The sequence below is a fragment of the Heliangelus exortis genome, chromosome 2, assembly GCF_036169615.1.
Source record: "Heliangelus exortis chromosome 2, bHelExo1.hap1, whole genome shotgun sequence".
Taxonomy (NCBI): domain Eukaryota; kingdom Metazoa; phylum Chordata; class Aves; order Apodiformes; family Trochilidae; genus Heliangelus; species Heliangelus exortis.
Genome location: NC_092423.1, coordinates 47,936,985 through 47,963,523, shown reverse-complemented (window position 1 = coordinate 47,963,523; position 26,539 = coordinate 47,936,985). Strand labels below are relative to the sequence as shown.

Here is a 26,539-nt window from a genome sequence, read left to right as displayed (position 1 = left end):
GGACCGCCCGTGCGGTGGGGCGAGGTGCGGTGGCGAGCGGGCAGCTCCCGACCCGACCCGAGCCATGCCGGCCGCTGCGCCGCCACCGCTGCACCCCGCGGCCGGATCCTGCTGCCCCTACGGCCACTGCCCCGGTGAGTGACCCCTTCCTTCGACACACACTCTCCGCCCTCCTCCCCCTCCTTCCTTCCCGGGGGTCAGCCTCCGCACCGCGGCACCGGCACTCCTGCCCGGCAGCTCGGCAGTTGCGGAGTCATTTTGGGAGGAGAGGGGCGTGAGGCGGTGGAACTTGCTCGCCGGCTCTTGGAGTGTCCGTGGAGGGGAGGTTTCGGTGGCCTTCGGGCTCGACTTGGGGGCATGAGAGGGAGGAAGGAGCGATTCCCTTTTGGCGGCGGGGTTGTGCCGAGGGCTTTCGGAGGTCCCCAAAAGGCGCGAAGTTGGGGTGCTTATTCCACCGTGCTCCCTCAGTTGCTTTTATGTCGTGGAGAAGCCACCCCCGGCACCTCCGCGCTTAATATTACAGCTGAAATTAACGAAGTGGATCCCTCTGGGAAGCGGAACAAGAGGCTGCTACTGCACGGAGAGCGAGGCTGCTGCCTCCCACAGGGGTGCCGGCGGGGTTGGGGTCAGGCTCCCCACGCTCCTTTCCCCAGGTTGAGTCAGCACCTCGGCACCAGTGCCGGGCACAGGAGCAAGATCTGAAGTCTGAACGTGAAGTCAGTGTTTGCTCTTCCCAAAGGCACGCAGGGTGTTATCTGTAGTGCAATTAAAAAAAAATAAAAAATAGAAGATTAGAAGTAACTTGCACTCCTAATGGTCGGTGTGAGTGTGGCTCTCTTGGAATGAGTGCTCGTGGGCTGCTGAGAGATCAAGGATGCTCTGCAAAAAAAGTAAATAGGACGCGATGTAAAGACTTCAGGCTGTTGCGCAACCGGGTGTTAAAATGAACTTAAGGCTTGTGAATTTTCCCTCGGCTGGGAAATTAAGACAGCTGGAGCTGTGCGGTTCCAGGCATGGGCTCAAAGGGTGGGGAGGTCTGTTTGTGTCAAGTGTGGATGCTGTGACATTTGGTAAACAAAGCTCTCTGAGGAAGAATGCCATTTGTGCCTTGGTATCCTCTGACTTCTGTAATTATACCGCTTATGTTTGCTCCTGTTTAATAACAATATATACTTACAGGAAAAGTATTCCATGACTTTTCATTGGGCAGCATTTTTTTCTGCCTTCCTCGGGATACTCAGTACGCAGTATCAGAAGGGCTGGGTGGACCACTGGTTTGAGCTCATGGAACTGTTTCCATCTTGTGGGACAATTGTGTTTGGAAACAACCTTAAATTAAAACTTTTGCTACACTGTGTACTGAAAGATTTCCTTAAAAAACAAACGGTGTACCAAAATTCTTGCTTCATCCTCTGAGCATTTCGACTGCAATCTGTATTGTGTAAGGGGGTAATCTAAAATCTAATTACCAAATTGATAATTCATCATACATGCTTTTGCTACTAGCTCTATATAGAAATTAAAATGTATGTATATGTAGGTTTACATGCAAGGTTGTCTTCCCACCTTCTTGCCTCCGTTCTCCTCAGCCCCACTATCCTCTTAACACTTGTGGTTTTTTGTATGGACTACATGCAGTTATGACTTTGGAATGTTGAAAACCAGCCCGGAGCCCCTAAGCAGGCAACAAGTGAAGTTAAGCTTACAAAACACATTAAGGCTACCTTACGTAGTAAAATTGCAGTTATTGTAGCAACTCTGTCTTGCTGCATTTTATATCTTGGGAAGCTGTCCTGCAGCTCTCTGAATAAAACTGATCCTGAAGAGTTAGAGTCTCCTTCTTGCAGTGTAATGAGTGTGGATCTCCTGAAATGGCATGACTCTTTCCATGATTTTTTTTTTTTTTTTTTGTAGGATGTTAGGACAGATCAACTGAAAAGCAGCTTCTGGTAAATCTCCATCTGTGGTTCATTAACCTGAATTGGTTAATTGGACTTAAAATGTCAGGAAAGATAACTTATTTTAATTCAAGATATTGGCAGCTGTTCAAGCTTCAGAACTCGAGCTGTGCTAAAGTTAGGTTGTTTTTTACTGGTGTTCAGTTGTGCGGGACTTTTTTTGGTTTGTTTTTGTTTTTTGTTTTTTTTTCTTACACTCATTTATTTTGGGTGTGCTTAACCGAGTTTTGAATATATCTTTATCTGGTAGTTTCACTATATGCTTTGTATCTGTCTGCACTGCTGCTTTTTCTAGTCATGTTCTGCAGAGCTTCACATTTCTGGCATCTGTGGGACTTTCAGCATGTGGTGATTAAGAGAAGTTGTGTGGGATTAATTTCTCCATTTCTAAGATTACTTATCTTAGTCTGTTTTCTGCAGAAACATCTATAGTTTTGTAGAAATTGGGGAAGCTGGTGGTCCTCTTGTTTCCAACAGCTCTAGGGCAAATTGGGTTGGTTTATGTCACTGCTTTTTCCTTGATTGGATAATTCCTAGACATTTAACAAAATTTGTAATTAGTGTTATATATAATTTCTTGCAAATATAATTAGCATCAGAACATTATGGTGAATTTAGCAGCCTGAGATATGATCCAGCTCTCACTGAAGGTAATGTGAATCTTTTAATTAGCTTCAGTGCAACTAGGATCAGAGCTGAAAATGCAGTAGTTGAAAAAGGGGTGATTGTGACAGTTCTCAACAGTATACTATTTTCCAGGTTTTTCTTATTTTCAGGGTATGGGGTCTTCTCTTTTGGAGTGTTCACCTGATACTGGAAACAGTGAAAACAGAAAGGGGAGCTGCTGCCTGGGTTGGTTCTCATGTGAAGTTGGAGGTTTGGTAATGCAAATTGGTCATCTTATCTAGCAGCAGTTTGCTTTCACTGCAAAAGGAAATCAGGCACATTTACCATCTTCCCTCTGTTGCTAGTGTAGTATACTCAGTCTCCTTTTTGTAAGAATGCAAAACAATTATTTATTATTTGAAGCAGCTCACTAATAATTCTGAAAACACCGTCTCCCATTCAATCAGAAGTTTTAGCCTGCACATCTACTCCAATTTTTTAGCTTTCTTGTCACTGCAAATAATGTAGTTAATGGAAATGCCGAGAAATGTCTGGTGGCATGAAAATCCTGATCTTTCTGCTTGTCATCATGCTTTTAAGTCTAATTAGCACTGTCTTGGAGTTTTCCTCAAGAATCCCATTTACTTGTATAAGTTCTGCAAAACAATTTATTGTGCAATATTGACTTACTTTGATATATGAGTCTCATATGAAAAAGTGGTTTTGTAATAATGGGATTAGAAATTCTACACTTACATGAGTTGACCTCTCTTAAATGTGCTGAATTTCTGAAAAAAAAACCAAAACCACTTTTGGATAATTGCCCCTGTTTTGCAAACCAGATGGACAATCAGATTCTGGCTGGGTCTTTCCTTTAGTTATGCAATGAGGTTATTGGTAATAAAGGATCTGGAAGCCTAATTAAACTCTCAGTGTTACCTCTACAAGCTCTTATTTTCACTGGGTTTGCTCAGTTGCAACAGATTAGTCATCAAGCTGAGATTTAGGAAGCATTGCAAATAAAATCTCCCACAAGAAGAAACAGAATCCTCCTCCTTAGGCTGAGGTAATGTTGGCTAATGGGATTAAAAAGCAGTGAAAGCTTACTTTGTGATGAAACAGGAATAATTAATTTTAAGTATATGGCAGTTCAGGAGTCAAGAGCATCAATGTGAAAATGAAACTCCCTATGCACTGAGCCTTAAAAAACGCATGGAGGGCTTTGCCAGATGGATCTTGGCAAACATCACAGTTCTGTAAGATGTTTTGATTTCCCTCTGTCAGCTCTGTCCCTCTCCTGAAAGCTTCTTGATGGAAGGTCCTGGATTGCAAAGCTCCCTTCCCTGGTTACCGGGGAAGACCCTAAAGCTCTCAAACTGCGGAGAGCAGCCACGACTGTTCCAAATAAAATATGTAGCCTGTCATCTTAATGAAAAAAAATGATCAGTTTCATAATATTCTTTTTTTGGTTTTATGCAGGGTAACAATTTAAACTGAGCCTCACACCTCCAAAGGCACTGATTCATTTCACGTGCAATCTTACATTTCACTTAGTCTTTACAGATTATGCATCTGTATACTACTTTAAAGGACTTTCTTTATGCTCGCTTTTTAATTTGCTGCTTTTAAAATGTCAGAAAATAAGATAATGAAACTGGGGTTCTGCTCTTAAAAAAAAAAAAAAAAAAAAGTAAAAGTGATGGGACTCGTGACTCATTATCAGACTATAGGAAATTTTTACCTTCATCTGCCACTCTGGGTGTGATTCAGCTCAGTTTAACATTAACACATGGCAATAGCCATCTGTGTTTGCTGTAAATATTTTATTTTTTTTAATTACAAATGGCTTGATTTAGAAAATCTGAAGCTTTACAGTGGTGTGGCTGTAGGCCTGCAGGGGAAGAAGGTGGGGTGTTCCCTTCCTGGGAGGAGCTGGACAGGAGAGGGCCAGGGCAGGCTGCTAAAGAGCTCTGAATATTTAGTGAAGAGAGGGGGAATAAAACCACAAAAAAACCCAACCAGCAGCAACAGAACACCCACAAAAAGCCAACCAACCAACAAAAAAAATCCCCCAAACAAACAAAGCCCCCCAGAAAACCCAAACTAAACAATAATCTCTGGAGCTTTTTTTCTTTGAGAAGAAAGAAGCAGAGGTAGCTTCTAAATTTCATGTATCCCTTGTGGTTCTCATACAGTAAATATTGTCACATGTTGCTGTATGCTGAGCATCCTACATGCCTTTCACTTCAGTATGGCACCCCCACTGGGGTTGGGGGTTACACAAAGATACCATCCATCCTCAGAATGGAAAAATCCAGAGCTCATGTAGCCATAGCAAGGGATCCAGTCCCCCAGCTTCCTCATCCAGACAGCTGCAAAGTTTTGTACCCAGGCTGTCCCTTTATGCAATCTACAACATCTGCTTGCTTTTTAACTGGGGGTACTCTTTGCCCCCTAGGATCTCCCATTACCTCACAGGTCTGTGTCCCAAAACTGGCAGTGAAAAAGAAGCAAGAGAAATGGGCAGGGAGAAGGGAACAGAGTCCTTTCTCTTTTTCTAGAGTCATCAGCTGGGGAAAAATGAACATTTATGGGACTGAGAAATCTGGAGATCTCCACTTTTCCAGTTTGCATGACAAAATGGATGTTTACTTTATTCTTAAAATCAAAAGCAGATCTGTTGACAATATTGCGTAGGATGCAAAGTTCTGAAGTCTTTCCTACTCTTCTGAGGGCAGGGAGTGGGTACAAAGCTGTGCATCTCCTGTACTTTTGCACTCTAGGAGTAGCTACTAAGGGCATTTTCTTTCCTTGCAGCTGCTGCTTTGGTGCTCACTTAATGGGACCAGACATTTGGCCTGGAGAAACTTTAGTTCTGTTGATGACGTGTTGGAGAAAAGGAAACCAGCTTGACACACAGCTGAATTTGCAGGGCTGACAGCTAAAGGAACAATAATATTGCATGTGAATTTAAGCATTCTTAATGTGAAATTGTAAGAAATAATGAACTTGGAATTCCATCACACTAATTTTATAGGATTTTTTAGGGGTAAAACTGTATATTTATGAGATGCAGAAATTATTCTGTTTCTTGTTTGTTTCTTTTTTGTGGAAGAGCCCAAATTATTTTTTCTTCAGTGAACTTAGCATACTGCCTGAGTGAGCTGCTGAGTGATTTTAGTTTTCTACAAATCTGGTTAGACTGAGTCAGTAGTGGAACTCCATTATTCTAGTGCAAACTGGACTTGGATGTGCTGGGCATGGATGACTGGAGTTGCCTGTTAGGGTAGCAGAAATGATGTTATGGATTCTCCTTTTTTTTTTTTTTTTTTTTAATTGTTACAATATTAAAACTGCTCTTGAAAGATTCCAGCTGCTAACAGTAGTACTGTAGTATTGAACATGGGTTTGTTTTCTTTCTGCATAAGAAACTAATGCAGATAAGAACTAATTTGTGCACATAGCATGACAAGTTAATTTATGTAATTGGATAAAATACACTTCTAATGGGCTTCCTAAAAAGACTTAGATTGTTCTTGTTTTATTTTCTTTTTAAATCGTGGTTATAATACCATATGATTTACAGTAATATTTTATTGTGTAGTATATTTTCTAACTGCCTTACCATCAAATGTATTCTGAACACACACAATTTGTTCAATGTATTAAAAAAATGTGTTTCTATGAAGCCAAGTACTTACAATCTAATATTATTCGGGTTCCAAAATCAAGCCTTTATGACTATTGCTTAGCAGTGCTGTCTCCTCAACCCGTGTTCCTGTGCATTAAAATATAAGCATCAATTATACTATTAGATACTGCTTTTTTCCTCCCCCAGGGTCTCTGGCTCCATCAGTGCATATGATGGACAATGCTTACCTAATGAGCTTCTACTTTTACCCAGGCAGTTTGTGCCTTTCACTGCATGCCTTTTGTAACCTGCTGTTAATACAGGCTTATTAACTTGTGGGCTTTCCAGTCATGGTTATTGCTACAGCAACAAACGTGGATTAGCATCTCAGTGATACCTGTAAAAATAGGGCATAAACTACATTGACTGGGAGTCGAGGTGCAAAAAAACAAAGTCAAAAGTACTTTATTTTGGGGAGTAAAGCAACCTGAGATGCTCAGGTCCTGAATTTTGGGATGACTTACTGTTATCTATGAGTTATGTTAGCTTGTGTCTGAAGTACCTCTTCCAGGATATTCTCTTGCAGCTGTGAGCACTGAGCAGGCTTGTGGAACAGGTCTCAAGATACTGTTTTTGCCACCAGAATGTAATCCTCTCTGAGAAATCTAGATTGCTGTGGTATTGGTTGGGAGAAAATACAGTTCTTCAGGACTGTACTTCCTTACACAGAGAAACTGTTCTTCTTCCTGTATTCTTTTACTACACACTTTTCAGCTCTCCTAATTACAGAGGTTAAGGTCTCCATGGATGACAATTTTTGACTGTAACAGAGGGACTCCATGTACCCAGAAGCAGTCATAGAAAAAACTGCATGCACTTCTAACCTGCCTTGTATGGAAGGAGGAGGCGAATTCAAGTAATGCTGACAAATTTAATTTTGTCCTGTCTTAATTATGACCTTGGTAATGTTCTCTTAATGTAGTCACCTATTTATGTACATGTAGTTTTTCCTGTTCTTTAAAAAAAACAAACAAACTGGCCTCTGGACCGTCATACCAAAGAGGAGTGCCCCTTCCATATTTGCAGCCCTCTTCTTCTGTCTCTGCAAATTCCAGCTCCTACTGCATGATGCCTGTCCTTGGCATTTCCCCAGTCAACCTCCATTTTAATCTCTTTCCCATACCCTGTTTTAAAAGAAATTTCTAATCCTGTCTCTTTGTCGTGCCAGTTTTTGTTCCATAACCTATGGGAGGACAGAGTGACCGCCCTCCTCTCTAGTCCTGTTTGGCTGTCTCTGTACATCTTTGTCTATATACTTAGTCTCCTTTAGTAGAAAAATCCTTGTGCTCCATGTTTTCTTCCAGTGTCCTTTTAGACAAGATATTTCCAGTCTCCTTCTTTTCCCTTATTGATTCAGTCTCTGTGTGAGAAGCTCAGCCACCTTTACCGAGTCCCAGACTTCTGATTCAACTGCTCAACTTCCACTTTTTTGTATTAACATTACTGTCTCAGCCTGATAGCTGGTGGGAATTTAGAAAGCAGACAGACAGTGACCCCCACTGAAATGAGCTATATAATAATTCTGAATATCACGTTTTCAAATGTTACCTTCTTTTATGGTCTGCTGTCTGCCTTTGGTTGAACCAAGCAGCTTCTACACAGAGGAGCACCAAGAGGGTGGAGAGACAAAAAAGCTGCCTGCCCAGTTCTGGTGCTTGACCCTACTCTAGCAGTTACTCAAGTAGCTGCTACAGGGGAAAAGACATTTCTGAAGCATGCTTGAGGGTCCTTAAGGTCCACCAAATGTCTGAGCTGTGTGAGCCTTTGGAGCTTGCTCAAGCTGGAACTAGCAGGGACTGTTCTGCTATGTTTGACACTGTCTCAATCCGGGCCTTGTGAAATCTGACTTTCTTTTTCTACTCAGGACTTTATCTGGATGAAACTGATAAGTGCTGACTACCCTTTGTTGTTACTGAAAAAAGCACTAGTCTTGACTCAAACAAAATCCCTGCCCTAAAATACTGTAAAGCATGGCCAGGAGGCAAGGATGAGTGGGAATGAAGGTAAAAAAGGTTGCTACAGCTATGGATCTTTAGAGGAAAATTCACCAGCAATGTTTCCAACAGTAAGACTGTAAATAATGCCCATGTAAAATTTACTTGCTGTAAAAGGATGCTTGTGATCTTATTATGTTTCCATGTAACTAATTTAGTACACTGATACTTGTCATGCTTCTTGGGCACTAGTAGCGTGCACTAGCCCTTAAAGTTGCAACATTTAATAATTTACAGAAAGATAAGGAGATCAAGATGACAAACTTCTAGACGACTCAGATTGCATCCTGGAGCTGACTGCTAATGCACACTGGTAACCTGTGTGAACTACACACTCGTCTGCTCTGAGCTCAGTGCCAGAGGCATTCATCACCTGTATGTACTTTTAAGATATTTTGACATGGATGAAAAGTTTTGTGTTCAAATAAATCTTTTTTTTTTTCCTCCTATAGTCTTTGTTTTGCAGGCTCTCGGCAGGAAGTACTGGGGATTAAGGAAGAAAACAGATGTTTTTAGTGCTGTTCCTTCCCTTTCCATCTGAAATAGGGTTTTATTTATGCTGTATCAGGACCAATATATAAAAATTCATAATTTCTGTTATGTGCAATGTTACTTGTGTGAAGAATGCTTCTGATATTTTGAGGAGTTTTCATAGTCACTTTTGGTAAGTGGAGGCTTTCCTATTGATCCAAAGCTCACTAAAGAAATTGCATGGCTTAAATAACATCATCTTATTCACAGAAAACAATGCCATAAGTAGATCCTATTTCAGTCTTGCCTTGTGTTTTAAATTGTGTTGTAATACTGCTTGTAAAAATTAAATTCCACTGCAGCCTGTGCCTTGATAGCAGAATTAGCTGCTGGGTAAACCATTCAGTTAATTACTGAGACTGTCTTCTCAAGCAAGAGAGCCAAGAAGGAATGCAAGATGAGTGGAAATATTTTAATTAATGAACAAACCCAAAAACTTACAGGCTGTTCAAGAGAAGGGATACATCTTGAAGGACAAATGCTAGCAATACATTTTTAATTGCAGGAGCAGGTGTCTTCTGGCAAACCCTATTACTCCTCTGTTGTAGGGGGTGTAGCTAGGTGATTCCTTAAAATTGCTTGAAGCTCTGTGTGTATACCTTATTCAGGGCTTGTTTTCTGAATTAACTTTCTTTTACTCCAAATTCAGAGTAAAAGCCAAAACCCTACAAGGAAAGGTCTTCTAGAGGAATTTTTGTAGTTTCCTCCTTATGCCTTCCCTCTCTGCAGTGAAGTTGACTGTGACTGTCAAAAATGGTTTGTGAATTGGCTTTTTAAAATGAACTACAGAGGCTGTGCTCCCTGCAGCAACCATTTTCTCTCCAAAGAGAACTTGGTCACTCTCTGGTCACTAGATGCTAAACTTGTTTCTGCTGTCTGTTTGAGCCTCCAAATGCCAGTTTGTCACATCGTCCCTTCTTCTCTAAGGACTTGGTGTGATCATTTACCCTATAAGACCCTCTTGTCTTCATCATCTAGAGCTCTGTATCACTCTGTGAGTCCCACTTTTCTTTTTTTTTTTTTCTTCTGTTCCCACATGCATGGCTTAGGTGGGATGCACAGTGCCCCTTGACCATCCATGCTGCCTTACCCCTGCCCTTCCACAGCTACAGTCCTCAGCAGCCTCCTCCTTGCTCAGTAAGATTATAATAGAAAAACCACTTTTTATTCTCTGATGTGTGATTTGCAAGTGCTCAGACTCATTGAAATGTGTTTCTGATCCCACCTCCCTCTTCCTCGCTCTCCCACTGGGATATAAATATGGAAACAAGATTTTGAAGCTGTAGAATTTGTGTATGTGTGTGACCTTTGGAGGCTTTCTAGAAATGCTTGTTTCTGCTTTAAGTGTATGCTCTTTCCTGACAGATTGAGGTTTGCTTCATGTGCATCAGTTAAAATAAATGTAACATAACTGTAGAATAACAGAAATTATGACTGAAATAACTGAAACAAGCAATTGAAACAAGTTTTTTGTATAACGTATGGTCTTTGTGACCACCGCTACTTTGACAAAATTTGACATTTCCCCTTTTCTTAAACACTATGAGATCCCTGTATGCAGTGATTTAAGCACTTACATAGCTTTCCTTTTCTTCTTAGAAAAATATGTAATATTATTCTTATTCCTAAGATGATTATATATAAGCTTGTGGCTTGTGTCAAACTGTTAATTAAGCCAGTGTAAAAAGCACAAAAACACATTCCTGAATTACTGTTAATAATTACACAAAGCTGTTCTTATTCCACTAGTTGTAGAATTAAAAAATAAACTATGTTTCTTCTTAAAGTTTAGCCAGTATAGTGAAGAAAGGAAACATAATTAATGTTTGGGTAATTGAAACAAGCATGCAACCAGGTGCTTAAAATGAGTGGTTTATAGAAAGGTGTGCTAATAGCAGCATAGCTGGGGTAAACATATCTGTGGGAAATCAGTGCAGCATTTTTTGTGTTCTAACAAGTTTATAAGCAGTACAATTGTCATGAGCTGTTCCAGTAAGCAAGATGCTGCTTTGATGACACTGGATACGTAAGAATCTTGTAGTGTTGATTAAATTCAGAGCTTCAGCAGCTCCTGGTAACCAGCATGTCCTGGAGTTGATTTAGAGTTCAGAGAACTATTATTACATCTGATTCTTATTTTTTTTTCCCCTCTGATTCACAGTAGGCTTTGTGCGGGGTAGAATCTAAATACCTGATTGCTGAAAAATCACTGGCATGTATGTAGTCATCTTTTACTAACAAGAGATCATCCTTAAAAAGCAGAATGAAGACGGAAATAACTTACACAACCACCAGCATTAGTCACACGTAGCTTTTATATAATGTTTATGTATTCAGTCAGTGTGCTGGCAGCTGGGCTTCTTTGTAATGTTTATTCGGAGAAGAAGCATCTACCTCATTTGGCAGAGGAAGAAAATGAAGCCATGAGTTAAGGGATATGCTAGGGGCCTCACATCACTTGGCTGGTCAGCATATTGTAACTGAGAAATGTCCATCATTGTACCTTGAAAAAAGCCTGCTGGTAGGGTGGAGGTCTGTCGTGCTGTCTCCTCCTGTGATCCCACTCAACCCTTTGCCTTTTGTTTCCACTGTTTTTGAGGCACAGCCAGTTGATGCTGCAGCATTTGTTGCAGTTTTCCCTTTTTTTTTGATGTTCTAGGTGAGGAGGTTTATTTCCTTTGTTCTATTATGCTTTGATGAAAAGGACAAATAAAAACACCTCACCTGAAATACTGAAAAATGGCTTGCCAGAACTTTTGAACTTTCATCTGTTAACTCCGGCACCAAGAGGAACTCTTGTATGTGCAGATTTTCCTTTGAGATTTGCCCACTGCACTGTGACTATGTAGTCTATGAAAATGGGTGGGATTTTCTGGGAGATAAGCCATTTGTGTATGGGAATTTCCCATGCAATGGTTCAGTAATCATTCTGGCTGCTTTCTTTTGGCTTGGTCCTCTAGTTCACACATATTGAATGTTTGTTCCCAACTGAAACAAGACTATTAAATGGAATTGGAAGCACTCTCTGATCTCATTCTGAAAGCTTATTTCTTGAGAAAAGGATTGCATTGGAATCATTTTTTAATTTTAATGAGTACAAGAATTCAGAGTGTTTTAAGAGGATATTTTTATTCTCATCTTACTGTGTTTCTAGACAGTGAATTATATTATAGGTTGGTTCATCCATAATCACGTGTTATGTTTTCAGTTCTTCCTTTTTGGAATTATTCATAAATAATGGTGCTGTTTTCTTTTGTTGGTATTCTGAGATGAAATATTGGAGGGGAAATTGTTAACGTCCCTAGAGGATATTCAGGACTTTGTGTAATTTTACATACTTTTAAAAATAAAAAAGTAAAATCAAAATAGAAAACCTGGACTCCAGTTGTCAAAAAAAAAAAAAGACATCCTTTCTTTACGTTATTATTAAATGTACTGCAAAGTTGCTCTAAAATTGTAAAAAAAGTAATACTTTAAAAAAAAGAATCTTATTTAATTTTTTTATAGAAGTCTAGAAACTAAATGAATGGCCCAGGGAAAGTCAAGAGGAGATAATTATTTGTAAGAAATGAAGGTTGCACATATATAGCCATCTGGTAGCAATTTTAAAACAGAAGTAATTAATTTCTTTTAATTCATGCAATATACTTGTGAAACATGTTGCCACGGGGTTTACAGAGTCCAAAATTGTAATTGAATTCAGAAAGAAATTGAGTAGTTCATGGTAGGTAGATTCATAAGAGGATGCTAAACAGTCTGCATGCAATCCTGGCACAAGTAACCTCATTTTTTTTAAGGATTTCTGGAAGATGAAAGGATTTAGAAGAAACAGTGATTTCTTTCCATTCCAATTTTATTATTTTTTTAATAGCATTTCTCTTTCACAAGGTGCATTTCCATTTTCTTCCAAACTTGAAAATGTTCATAGTGTGTGGGCTAACTGCTTAGTGGCCATTATGTTCTTTGTAAGCATTGCATGCACTTCCCCTTACTCTCTGAGGTCACGGACACTGATATGTGGAAAATTATTTCTCGGAAAGATCTGATGAAGCAAGAATAATAATATACCTTCTCTTTGTTTGCTTTAGGCTGCCAAAGATTATTTGACCAGTCATCACAAAATGCAAGCTCAAAAGTAAAAGAGGGGAAACTACAAGGGACTTGTCCTCCTGTTGGTCCTGGGAATTACGGAAAACCATGTTTGAGTGAAAGCAGCCACAGGTCCCCACTGTTAAATCCCCGTAATGGTTTCCACACGATACATTCAGAGCACAGTCCTGTGAAGCCAAGGATTATTACAGTGGTAAAGCCTGGTGGACACACACTCAGAAGGATAACCTTGCTTCTCAACAGGAGATCAGTCCAGACATTTGAGCAGCTGATGGCTGACATTTCAGAAGCCCTGGGATTTCCACGTTGGAAGAATGATCGTGTCAGAAAGCTTTACAATCTGAGAGGCAGAGAAATCCGAAGTGTTTCCGACTTCTTCAGGGAAGGTGATGCATTTATAGCTATGGGGAGGGAGCCCCTCACTTTGAAGAACCTGGAAGTGGTGTTACAAGAACTTTATCCTGAAAATCCTTATGCTGCCAGTGCTGCCATTCAGAAGAACAAGGAGCAGTCCCAAAAACTGAAGAGCAGGCTGTATGATAAGGCCTTGAAAGTAGACAGTGGCTTTGATGAGGCAGAAATTACCAAGAACTCCAGTGATGGTTTGTCTCCCAGACTGGTAGCTGGACATGAAGGTAAAAGCCAAGCCAAGCCAAAGCAAGAGGAAAAAATGAAAACAAGAAAGAAGTGGACTAGAGAGAGCTGGGGTGGTGAACAAGGAGCTAAGCCTTCTAGAAAAACCCGAGAAAGCAAGAGGTACCTTAACTGTGAGAGGAGTCCTGAGGAGGAATTAGAAGAGAGTTCAGAGGAGGTGGTGAGGTGTGAGAAGTGTGAACAGGAAAGGCAGGCCAGACAGAGGTTACAAAGGGAAAGACGAGCTGAGGTCTCGTTTGAGAACAGAGACCTGAACACAGGTGCATGTCAGAGGTACCATGTAGAAAGGAATGGAAAAATCAGGAGCTGCCGGAAACCTGCAGAAACTTGTTTGGAAGGTGAGGGGGTTGGTTGGAAAGATAATGGCTGTAGGAGGGTGTGGAAGCCCCTGCACAGGAATGTTAATGAAGGTCCAGAGAAGCAAAAGAAGAGCATCGAGAAGGAAAGGGACGTGGAGAAACACGAAAACCATGGGAAGGAAGTAGTAAAAATCAAGAAAAATGCTGTGGAAGGGCTGCAGCTAACTCATGAAGTAAAGGAAGAGAGTGGAAGCAACTGTGTAATGAACCAAAGTGGTTGGCTAAAGAAAGACACTCTGAGGGATGCTGAGAAACCATCAAAAGCACATAGGGAGGGCAGAGAAGGGCACAGGGCTAAAGAGGAGGGGGCCAGAAGAGAGGGACATATCATGTGTAGAGACAGTGATGTGATGCGACGAGAAAAAACAGGGGAGCGCAGACTGAATAAAGAAGAAACCAGGGCTCAGGGGCTGGAAAACACAAGCCGGAGGTATGTTATTAGAAACAGAACTGATGTGGAAAAATACTATGAGATTGGCAGAACTATTGGGGATGGGAACTTTGCAGTGGTGAAGGAATGTCGCCACTGTGACTCCAATCAAATCTACGCCATGAAAATTGTTGATAAATCCAAGCTGAAGGGGAAAGAGGACATGATGGAAAGTGAAATCCTGATCATTAGGAGTCTCTCTCATCCCAATATAGTAAGCTTAATAGAAGTGTATGAGACAGAAGCTGAGATCTACCTGATCCTGGAGTATGTCCCAGGAGGAGACTTATTTGATGCAATCATAGAAAGTGTGAAGTTCACAGAGCATGATGCTGCTGTCATGATCACTGACCTGTGTGAAGCACTGGTTTATATTCACAGCAAGAACATTGTCCATAGGGATCTCAAACCAGAGAATCTTTTGGTAAGTATTGGCAAGCATGCTGCACATGAGCAGGCGTTTGAGTTAATTTTCCTTTTACTCACAGATCTTTGAACATTTTTAAGCAAATGCTGTACAGAGATAATGTGCTGTGGCAGTACTGTTTGGAAAAATGGGTACTATTTTGAAGTGAAATTACCATTACAGTTTACTTCATATGGATCTGCTGTGCATTGAAGATACCAGTGCTTGCAGATAGAAATTAAAATAAAAATTACCCTGGCTTTCAGGGGTAGTGAGCATTTGTATTTTTCTGGAAATAAGACCTGTTATTTAGCACCTGACTTTTAGGTATGAAAGGATGAATTTTTTTGCATGAAGCATGAGCTGAATTGTAACACATCTTCCTTGCAGACCAGAGTTTATTAAAATTGCTAATTTAGCTTATTTATTTGAGGAACTTCTTGTGCACTGCAGTCACTCATCCTGCAGAACTGCTGTGCTAGTCCATAAGTGTAGTGGTTTCTATCTTGTGACAATTTATTTTCTTAGGAGCAGAAGTATGATGCAGTTGATTGAAATAATCTGACAGAAAAATGTTAAGTTTTTTTTGTGAAATACAGCACAGAAGTCAGCTCAGATACTAACTTAATGCCAAAGAGAAAAGTTCTCTTTTTCAACATGCATATCAGGCTACATTCTCTGCATCCAACACTGAAGTCAGTAGAGTTACTCACATGTGTGAATATGCATAGAAATGCTTCCAATAGAGACATTTGACAAGGCATCCATTGTAGACCAGTAACAGTAAGCAACTCTCCCTTACTAATTGTGCTTTACTCTGGTGCTAGGGTTCCAGATATCCTGGTGGATACCAAATATTTGTCAGTCTCTAACAAACTGGCTTTGAGCTCCTGGTGGAAGGTCATAGTTACCCAGAAAATAAAACTCAAAAATATAATAAATTATTTACATCATATGTGCCATTCATTTTTTTACAGTCATTAATTTTGGGAAAAATTAGGTGTGAAGTGCTGGAGAAAAGTAGCAGTGCAGCCTGTATGACGTACAGAGGTTGACCAGTGCTAGGCTTTGAAAGGTTTGCTCCCAAACTTTTTGACTAAACAACAGCATCTATACTAGGTCCTGCTTGGCATCTTATTTGGTCTGATGACAGTCCTTGGCATGTGATCTGTGTCTACATGAAAGACAGTGAGTGCAAGTGGCAGATCTGCAGAAAGAAGTATCCACCTGAGCCCTGCCTTCATGCCTTGTTTTGCCATTAGAACAAACCTCCTTAGAACTGCAGGGTTTTCTTCCAGAAGCTGATTTTCCATTATGAGGCAGGCTCTGTTGCTTCTTTCTATTTGCTGAAAATAAGCTAGTGTATGTGAAACATCTGAGACCCAATGCTTCATTTCTCTCTATAATGTGTAATCATCACAGTGATGCTGGTAAGCAAAGAGGCATGATTAAGGTTGATTCTGGTTTTCACATTTAGTTCATGTTACTCGGACACTATGAGATAGGAAAATTATACCTGTTTCAGTTTTACCTTGCTGATAATTGGACATGAATGCCTCTATTAATATACAGATAATAATAATAATAATAATGCCTCTATTCATGTACAGAAAGCATCCTTTTAGCCAAATGAGTTAATAAGCCCTCGATAGTGTTGGATATCTCACGAGCTATCTAACAAGCATCCTTATAAATACAGGACATTTGAGCAAGTTTCTGGCTTTTCTGACTTTTAATTGCTGCCTTTGACTCAGAGTGACTGGAGCAGTAGCAGCAGAGTGAAAACTAGAACTGCCACTCGTCTTAATGCCTGTCAGTGCTGAACAGTAACAAACAGTAATGAAGCAAATTTGATGGGTTCCTCTGCTGGTGGTAGGTCAGGCAGCCTTCTGGAGAGGAAGCATGATGCTGGAAATGCTGGCATCCTCCAGGGATGTCCTTGGTTGTGGATGTCCTCTTGCTTCAGATTCCTGCAGTTCTGGTCTTTAAGCCTGCATTTGTCATTTGTCTCCCTAGACTATCCTTGTACACAGGGAACAGAAATAGGTGTGCAATTTTAGACTGTTTACTTGTTTGTCCTACTTTGGTATCTTCATTTGCTCAGGTAGATCTTTCTTGCTAGCTGTTTTTCCATACTTCCTAACCCTTTTCCACAAACTGGGAACTGTCTGTATTACTAAGTCTGTATTACTAAGGAAATGTGTTTGCTGTAAATCTGCTTTGTGTGAGAACCCAACCCTGCTCCTTGTGACTTTTGAACCTGCTGGCTAATGTCTATCAGAGCTGACAGAAAAGCAGCAAACTGGGGAAAAAATATTTTCAGAACTTTCTTGAAAATAAGCAGCTGGGGAAAGAAGGGAAATGGTTTCTGACCCTACAGAGGAAAAGGTGGGAACACACTTCAAACTTAGTGAAGTGCAAAATTATTGATGCAAGAGGAAGTTGGAAACCTGGTTTAATTATTAGTTCACTGCTCTCTTGTTCCTCTTATGGAACTGTCCTCTAGTTACAAACTACTGTAACACTCACCATCATCCTTTCTTCTTTTCCTCCTCCTTTCACTACTGTTTCTGCCCAAAATGATCAGACTCCTTGCAGCATGGCTGTGAGGCACAAGGGTGATGACTTGCACTATAAAACCAAAATCTGTTTGACAACTGATGTGAAGACAGATGCTCTGACTTCCTCCTGTCTACTATCAGAACCACCTCATTTAGGACCAGGTATTCAGCAAGAAAACCTTTGCTGCCAAGGAGGACCAATATGGTGTGTTCTGTCCCACAGAAGAAGCCAGCTGCTTCTTTATTGCTACCTGGGGAGCAGATTTTTTTTGGCAAGGTTTTTAGCTAAAAGATTGTTTAATTCTGCAGGTGCTGGCATTTCTTGACTTGTGAGTGAGAAACTAATTTCTAAGTGTAGTGTTGTTTTTCCAGGTTATTCTATAAAAGACACAAAGTCACCTCATTGCCCCCTTTTAGGCAGGTCTGTATTTGTGATTGTTTCATTCATTTCCTTGTATACTTCCCAAACGTTCAGATGTGGTAATTGTTTAATACTAAGCTTCATAAATAATATGTTTGGGCTTTTTTCCCCTCCTCTTTTTTCATCTCATTCAAGTTTTCTTATATGTATGGGAACTTCAAGTACAGCCTTTTTATCCTTCAGCTTTGTTTTTGTTACACTATTTACATCAAAAAGCACTGTCAGAGGTTTTCCAGTCCCTATGAACTTAAAATCCTGTTTAACCACTTACCTGCCAAGAGCCTTCAGTCTGATAAACTTACACAGGGAATTTTCTGTAAGATCTTTTTCATAGAGATTCTTCTAGGTAACAGCAAAGGGGTATCAGAAACTCAAATGAATAAGCAGTGCTTTTCCTTAGCTTTACCTAATTTTAATATACAAAATGTCCCATGAGTTGGCTTGGTTTTGTGCATACAAACAAGAATCTGTGCTGCCATATCTATGTGCATACAGAGAAAGATTAATCCTGTAAATCATCAACCTATATGCCCTAATGGATTTCTAAAAGTAGATATGAAACCAAACAGGAGCATGAAGCACTGGGAGTCATCAACAGGCAGGAGAAAAAGAAAGATTGATCTGTCCCTTTTTTGAAGATGAACTTTTCTTTGTATTAGTGTATTATAATCTTCTGGATGTATGGCTGTGATACCTAGAAATCCTCAAGCAGTATATCCTACTGTAGCATCTGCATTTGAGAGGGTAGTGAGCAGTTCTGACTGCCTTTAGTCCAAGACTAGAATGACATAAGTGTATGGCCTAAATCATCTGTCTATAGAAAGTGACCTGAATACCAGCCTCAGTTAACTCTGTAGGCAAGAAAGACAAGGCAACACTTTTAAATGGACTTTTGGAACCATTCTTCATACTGCTGAATGCAGAAGCAGGAGTAGCTGTCTTTTTGGTGTAAGTAAGGCTTGTATGTTCATTTAATGTTATCATATTATCATATCATGTCATCATATGTTATCATATCATTCTCTTTAGCAGGTTGTACATTTCTGTGATACTGCTGTGAGTAAGTGGTCTAGCCTCAGGAAGGAATAAAATCAACTGAGAAGCTTTTGTTTCTATGGTGAAGCATATTGGCAAGCTGAAGGTGATTCCAACTGATGGAAAGGTAGACAGGAGAATACAAAGTTGGGGATGAAGGGAATGCTCACTCTGAGCTGACTTAAGAGTTGTTCTGAGCATAGTGCTAGTGAAGATGCTGAGGAGTTCTGGGCCAAGGTTTTCACACCTGCTGACATGTTACATGCTGTCTTTGAAATTATTGTTACAAAGCTGTGAAAATACACCCCTGGTGCATGCTGCTCCTACCTGAGTGGTTGATAAGTAAAATGAAAGCTCAGTGGTTTTGTCCTGGAAGAACAGATGGTGTGGTGTTGCCACCTTGTGCTATGATGAGGGATTAGGAGTCTGGCATCCTAATAAAGGAAAGTACAATAGTGTATTTTACAAAGCAAGGCATTTCCTGCAGATTTTGGGATTAAGACCAGTATGTTCTCCACCCTCCCTATTCCCCTGCTGGTTTTAAAAAATTTATAGAAACATTTCGGTGTTATTCCTCCAGTAGTATGCAGGGTACTGGTTTGAAATTTCATGTTACAAAATTTCTTCTATCACTGTAAACATTTTGTTTATACAATAGAAAAATATATTCAAACTCATATTTTAATGTTACTTATAAAACCAAGCATTTCAGTTTTGAGTTTTTGTAGTATTCTACCACTACTATCCCGGTTCACAGAATCAGAATGTTAGGGATTGGAAGGCACCTCCAGTGATCATCCAGTCCAACGCCCCTGCCAGAGAAGGTTCACCCAGAGCAGATTGCTTGTTATAAACCCAGTGGATAGATCCTGCTGTAAAGAAGTAACTGTTACTTTTGTAATTTACTCCTCATTTTTGTTGATCGTTGCATCCACAGTCTGTCATGGCAAAAAATCACCATGAAAGAAAATGTGTGGTTTAGCTTTTTCTTCTTGCACAAGTTTTGACTGCATGGTTGTAGTAAACTTGATTTTCAGTTTCATACTGAAAAATACTTTTGTTAGGAAAAAAGAAGAGAAAACCTCTAAAATTATTTGCTTAATCAAAACTTAGAACAGTGCTTATATTTTCTCTAAGGAAGATAAAAAGGGATTAGTAGGCTACTAGGTATTATTTTGTAATGTAACATTATTTCTTTACAAAACCAAACCAAAACCTTTTTGTTTAATCAAAATTAAATGAGTGCTTACAGTTGCTATAAATATGGTAAATGGGGATTAGTCAGCTGTCAATAGAGGAGAGCAAATTTGGTTCCCATCCGTATAACTACTTCTCTTGTAATGGAGACCATCTTGAATTTTTTGCTCTCTCAAACACTGTCTGATGGCAAAATATGAGTTGCTAAAGCATGGATCTACTGTTGCATTCTACTGCAGTTTGTCCATTCAAAACTGAGTCTGGATTTCCTAGGCTTTCTTGTAGATATTTTTAACTGCTGCTCTGATTCCCATACTCCTAGAGACAGACTATTTTCCATTTAAAGCAAATTCATATCATTTTTTTATCCCTTAGGAATATTTGGATATCACTCAATCGTATTAAGAATGCTGATGTGTTTAATCATGCTGCTACATTCTTCATGACTTGGCCTTTGAATATAGAATCACAGAATGCTTTGGGTTGGAAAGGACCTTTTAAAGATCATCTGGGCCACCCCTCCTGCAGTGTGAGCAGGGACCTTTTCAACCATATCTCCAACTCTTATTATGTGATGACTGTGACTCATTTACTTGGAGGGCAGCAGACAGAGTAGCAGGGTCGTTTATTTGTTTGTTTTTTTTGTTTTGGGGTTGTTAGACCAGTATGATGGAGATAGGCTTTTCAAGTGATTCTGTGAAGTCATATGTGATATTCCCTGGTAAACTACTAAGCATGAAGACACCCACAGCATTCTTCTTTGCTTTCCTAGGGAAAAAGAGGAGTTTCCTTTCTCAAAAGGAAATACTAACATTTAATTGACTCTTGGTTATTTTTTGCCTTCTTCCTTTGAATTTCTTGGAAATTACAGTGTGCCAGTTTGTTGAGAAAATTTTTCTTTTTCTGTTATTGCTTGTCCTCTTAAATATATGCACCCTTTGGGGTATATGGTGGTAAAAACCACTTTCTGAATACAGTTTGTAGAAACACTGTTTCCATTTCATGTTAGGTTACTTGAAGGCACTATTATTATAACTCCTTCCTGTCTTATATAACTACTTTATTTATCTTGTGCTGTATTAAAATGCATCTGTACTAAATATATATGTTTTTCATTGAGTATAGGTTCAGCATAATGCAGATAAATCTACTACTCTGAAACTAGCAGATTTTGGCCTCGCAAAGCAGGTTACGAAACCCATATTTACTGTGTGTGGAACACCAACATATGTTGCCCCTGAAATACTTGCTGAGAAGGGTGAGTGTACCTATTTATAATTTGTTGTAAATCATGCAGTTACTCTGAACTTTCTAATAATGAAAATATTCCAGAATGTTGTGACCTACTGATAAGTCTTCGTGGGGCAGGATGTTGGCTAGCTGTGCAATCAATCTGTGAAAGGAAAGGAAACCTTTTAGCTTTTGATAAACACAAGCACGACATCAGTCATGGTTGCATTATTAATGTCTATGGTAATCTAACACTTACTTCCAAGCATAAAAGCCATAAAATATCATAGAGGGCAATTCATGAAGTGGGGAAATGATTAAAAAAGTTCTCGTTGCAACCTGAGGGCAGTCAGCCCCATGTCATGGCTGTAACCCAAACAACTTTCCAAAGCACTTAATGATGCAAGGCCATGTGAAAATGTGTGTTAAACTTGGGTGACAAGCCAAAGCATGTTTTTCATCAGGAGAAATTTTGGAGATTTCCTATCCAAAAAGATTCAGACCTGAAAAGGAGTCAGTTTTATTAATTACTCGAGCAAAGCTGTGTCTGGTATTTGTTCTGTGGGAGCTGGGTTGCACGTCTCCACTTATATTCAGTTTCAATGGAAACTTGGCACTCTCTTAGTACTTTTTTGAAGAGAATCTGAAGGGAACTATTTTAGAAATATATGCTGTGTTTTCTCAATTAGTTTCCAATTGACACTGGCCTTGTTAGACAGTGTTTATGAAACATGTTAAAAAAGAGAGGCGTATTGTGAGAGCTGTAGTTATTAAGAGGCAAAGCAGTCCAGCTTGTCAGCATGGTGTACCAGCCACTTATTCTTCTGTTGACTTCATCTTTTTGAGAAACTGAATGAAAATGAGAGAGTTCCTTACCAGTTGTGAATTTGCTTTCTAGAACAGGACTTCTTATTTGTCTTCCTTAGGCTATGGGCTCGAAGTAGATATGTGGGCAGCTGGTGTGATCCTTTACATCCTGCTCTGTGGTTTTCCCCCTTTTCGCAGTCAGGAACGTGATCAAGAAGAGCTATTTCAGATCATACAGCTGGGTCACTATGAGTTCCTTTCCCCATACTGGGACAATATTTCTGCAGGTAAGATTCAGCATGTATAGCACATCTGAGAAGTGACAGACTTCTTCCCTGGATCGGGAAGAACTCACTGTTTTTGGGGTCAGTGAGCTGAATGAACTTTGCAGTGTCTTACAGTACTCTGTTGTGTAATACTGTTTGTTATAATGTGAATTTAGTCCTCTGGTAGTATCAGTGACCCTGAATCTGAATATTAAGTCTGATTGATTTAAAGTATTACTCCATTTCTGAGGCAAGAGCAAAGATTTTTCCTCACCTTGTGTATACGAATTGTCTCTGTAGAAAAAGGTACCAAAATAATGTAAAGAGTTATGTTAGACTGTAAAGATGTGCTAAAAAAAAATCTCTAAAGTTGAGAATGAAGTTCTTGCACTACAGAATGTACTGTGGGTTTTCTATTGAGATCAGCAAGGTCAGCACATTGTAGTTTTTTTCTTCTCGCAGGCTAGCATGGTGTCTTCAAAATCAAAAACCCCTAAAACCCTTCTCTCCCAACACAGTCTTTTAAAGAACAGGCTCAACAGCATTCTACAACTTTTATGCTCCTTGGGGGATGAGATATACCCAGTTCTAATTCCTAATTTGCCTAGCCTGATGCCTTCAGCATGCCTTCAAAATTAAATTCCCTTCACTTTTTCTTTTCTTTCCGAAGGGGAGAATGACAGCAGTAAAAGATATGATGGAGATTTGACATCTCCTGTCAGTAGTTCTAAATCCAGCTGTTAGAATATCTCCTAGGTATAGTCACAAAAGTCATTATGGTAAAACTAATAAGAAAAAAAAAAGGAGATTTTGTGTGGTTATAGCTGTCAGCATCGTCACGTCACTGTTGTTTTTCTCTCTCTCCTTTTCTTTCAACAATAATAGCAGCAAAAGACCTCATAACCAGGCTGTTGATAGTGGATCCCCAGAAGCGCTACACAGCACGACAAGTGCTTCAGCACCCTTGGATCAGAACAGCTGGAAAAAATAACAGCAGAAATTTGCAGAGGGAAGTGACAATAAATATTGAGCGTCATTTCCGGGCCCAGCGCCGAAAGGAAGTTGCAGTTGAAGACACATGAAATCTCTTCAGTCTCATTTAGTCTTTGTTGATTAACAAATTACTTATCTTTTCTTTTTTGAAATAATCGAGCCTTAGTGTATAGCTGTTGCTGGGTATCGCCATGCCTTTTTTTTTTTTTTTTTTTTTTTTTTTTTTGACTCTGAAATTCTGAAGGACAGAGATCAAATTTGCATCCACTTCCCTGTGATGTTGCTTGGAAATCTCTCTGTTGACAGCAGTAGGGACTAGATATTTCCTGGATGGTATCTATTATTTTTCTTTAAATACTGTTTTGGGCTTTTACATTACAAAATATATATCTTTTAGACCACGAATGTTTGCTTCAGTGTAATGACTGTGAAATGCTTTTTCTTGTCTCTTTTTGTATGATCCTTCCAGGAACTTTGTGTTAAGAATGTTTTGTGTTTATGATGTTTTCAAAATAGCTGTCTGCAAACATATCCTGCACTAATTCTCTAAACTGCCTTTTTACCCTTTCTTGCTAGCAATGGAGGAAGTGAAAGAATAAAAAAAAACAAAACAACAACACTCTTTAGCTGTAGGATGTGTTAAAGCAGCAAGATGCTATTATTAAGTTTGAGGGAAGAAAAATCCTTCTAGACTAAATCAGATATTTACAGTATCTCCCTTGGCAACATCTTTCTTTGGATGTTCTCAGGGCAATGGACTGTACAATTAAACTATGGTAGTGCTCTGTAGGTTGGTAGTTTCACCTGTTTATGAGAAGTGGAAGATATCATGGCCAATGCCTCTTCAAAACTGTAATAATAGCTTTCAAATCACTTTTTTCCCTACTCTAGGAAGTAGGAAGTTGAGCAAATCTAAGGATACTTTGTTTCTTTTCCCGAAGTTCTATTTAGCTTTTTTTGTACTGACTTTTTTTTCTCAGGGAGCCATCCTTGTGCATCTGTGACTCTTCTATGCTGATGGAGAAAGAGAAAGCAGGGAAGCTGCTTCTGTGTTTTAAGTTAACCCTTACCTTCATGGTTACCCTTTCATCAATGCACTTCAGAGATTTATTGCTTTTATACACTTTTTCAGTGTAGTTTAGCAAGTTTTAATTTTTTTTTCCATGTTGCCTTTCCTGAGAACCTTTTCTCTTTGCTTCCATGGGAATGGGCAGTGGGATGAAATTACATTAAAGTCCAACTAGGGGAAAAACAACAATGTCCATTAGCTATGGAAGAGTCTCCCAGGGGAAGTGTCAGATGCTTTATTACAGATGTTTTTTTATATAGTTTGGATGCAGTTTTAAAGAATTCCTGGGGGGAAAAAATCTAGTTCCCAGAAGGGCTGTGACCTAGAGCAGCTTTTGAATCTGAGAATTTTTGATTATCTAATCAAATCCAAAAATCACTTCCATTATCTGTTTTATAATGCTTTGTCAACAAGTTCCGTGTGCTAGCAAATAATATTGATGTTAACATATCAGTGATATTAGCATTGAATTCATAGCTTACAGAAATTAATAATGGAATTTTACAGTTGCAGAGCTGCTCCTCTGCCAATGCATTTCTTAATGAGAAATGTCAGAAGCACTTCAGAATCAGTAGAACATTTTCAGAACAATATGAGCCAGAATGTTATTTTTGGTGGCTGCTAATATTTTGTGTGAACTTCGTGAATTACCAAAAGGTGTGGGGTACTGTTATCATTTTTCTGTTTCAACTTGTGACAATTTTGCTGCAAGAATGATTTATGAAAGTAGAGAAAACTTGACACTTAAAGGAGAATTGCACTTTAGATTTAACTGGCTTATTTTTTAATACATATTGGGCTAAGACTTGCTGTGGAGTTCAAGCATTTGTGAAACAAATCAGTCAAATCTTTACTGTATGCCCAAGTAGTATATATATGATATGTTATACCTCTGCTTCAGAGGCCCTGAAACAGGAAGACATTCCCTTATCCTGGAAACAAGAATGGATTTAATTGTTTTCCTGAATTTAGGCTGTGTGTAACCTCTTATTCTAAATGCATTACATGGGTTTTGAGTACTAGTAATAACTCATCCTCTGTTAATTTAAGCTATTTTCGATAGGAAGCTGTGGAAAAAGAGCTTCTGAGTTGCAATATTATATTTTGTAATTATCTTTTTTTTTTAATATAGTCATTTAAGAATAAAGTTTGAAGTGACAAAAGGAGTATTTTATCAGCATTGAATCTGACAGTTGGGAGACTGTGTTACGAATTGCCTTTTTATCTTTAAGAACCTGGCTATAACCTTATTCAGACTGAAGAAGATAGAGAATTTGCTTGTAAAGAATATAAAAGCAATAATTTTTTCAAAGATTTTCTTTTTCTCTGAAGTCCTCTGGGTCTCAGAGTAAGCATGGATTATTCTCTGTTGTCACCAGATTGCATCTCCTAAGTACAGACACTGTTGTGGCAGCACTCATAGACTAATTTATTTTTTTTGCTAATAGACATGTGGCATTAGGCTCTCCTTCTTCAGGCTGGAGGCTGAAAAAGCTTCCAGGTGCTTCTCAAGGTTCTTTCCTCATTCCTTCTCTCTCCTACTTGGTTATTCCTTTTTTTCCCCATTGCTCCCAATGTTCTTGCTCTGCCCCTGTGTGGCTGTAGGGAGTCTGGATCCCCAGTCATTATAGTTTTAAGTTGCTAGAAGCAACAAGAACTCATGATTTTTGGTGAACTCAGCCTCAAGCATTGCTTGCTGATGTTGAAAGTGTAGGTGGAACTCAGACAAAAAAAAAAACAGTGAAAATCCCTTATTGGTCTCAAAGGTATCTGGAGTCCCCTCATCACCTACTGCCTTTTCTCAAGGTTTTCTCTTCCCAGTGTAAGATTTGTGCTGCCTTCATCAGCTTCCTTGCCCTTCTCTGGACTCAGTGCAGCACCTTGGTTTCTGTCTTACAGTGAGGGGCCCAGAGGTCTGTGCTTATAAGCTTACCTACCCAGAAACAAGTAAGTATCAGTCTGAAATCTTCCTTCTATTATTTTGTCTACAGCCTAGATTTCTCTTAATTTAAGCAACATATGTTTAATGTTTATTTTAAATGTTTTCAATTCCTTAAAGTATTTTTGTGTACCTTCATTTATGCTTAGAAGGACCTATTCTACTGCTGCAGTTCTTTGGATACTTTCCAATGTTTTTTTTTCTTTGCTGCTATATGTTATCCCATTAAAACCAACACAGTGATTTGCAGAAGTGGAGCCAAGATTCATTCCAACACCATCT

The 26,539-nt window shown here is 39.3% G+C and overlaps 1 protein-coding gene across 1 annotated transcript; it reads left to right on the top strand.

Moving 5' to 3' along the window:
• Positions 1-25,484, top strand: DCLK3 (doublecortin like kinase 3). Its single transcript, XM_071736014.1, has 5 exons — positions 1-134; positions 12,869-14,757; positions 21,079-21,211; positions 22,110-22,277; positions 23,142-25,484. The coding sequence occupies exons 1-5, from the start codon at positions 65-67 to the stop codon at positions 23,336-23,338; spliced, it is 2,457 nt and encodes an 818-aa protein (XP_071592115.1). The 5' UTR covers positions 1-64; the 3' UTR covers positions 23,339-25,484.
• The last annotated feature ends 1,055 nt before the right edge of the window (positions 25,485-26,539 follow it).

What these genes read in the sequence shown, in the direction of transcription:
- DCLK3 (XM_071736014.1), top strand. Translation starts at nt 65, where the DNA reads ATGCCGGCCGCTGCGCCGCCACCGCTGCACCCCGCGGCCGGATCCTGC. An exon ending in CCCCTACGGCCACTGCCCCG is followed by an intron (nt 135 to 12,868) that starts GTGAGTGACCCC and finishes TGTTTGCTTTAG; the next exon opens with GCTGCCAAAGATTATTTGAC. An exon ending in CTGGGACAATATTTCTGCAG is followed by an intron (nt 22,278 to 23,141) that starts GTAAGATTCAGC and finishes CAACAATAATAG; the next exon opens with CAGCAAAAGACCTCATAACC.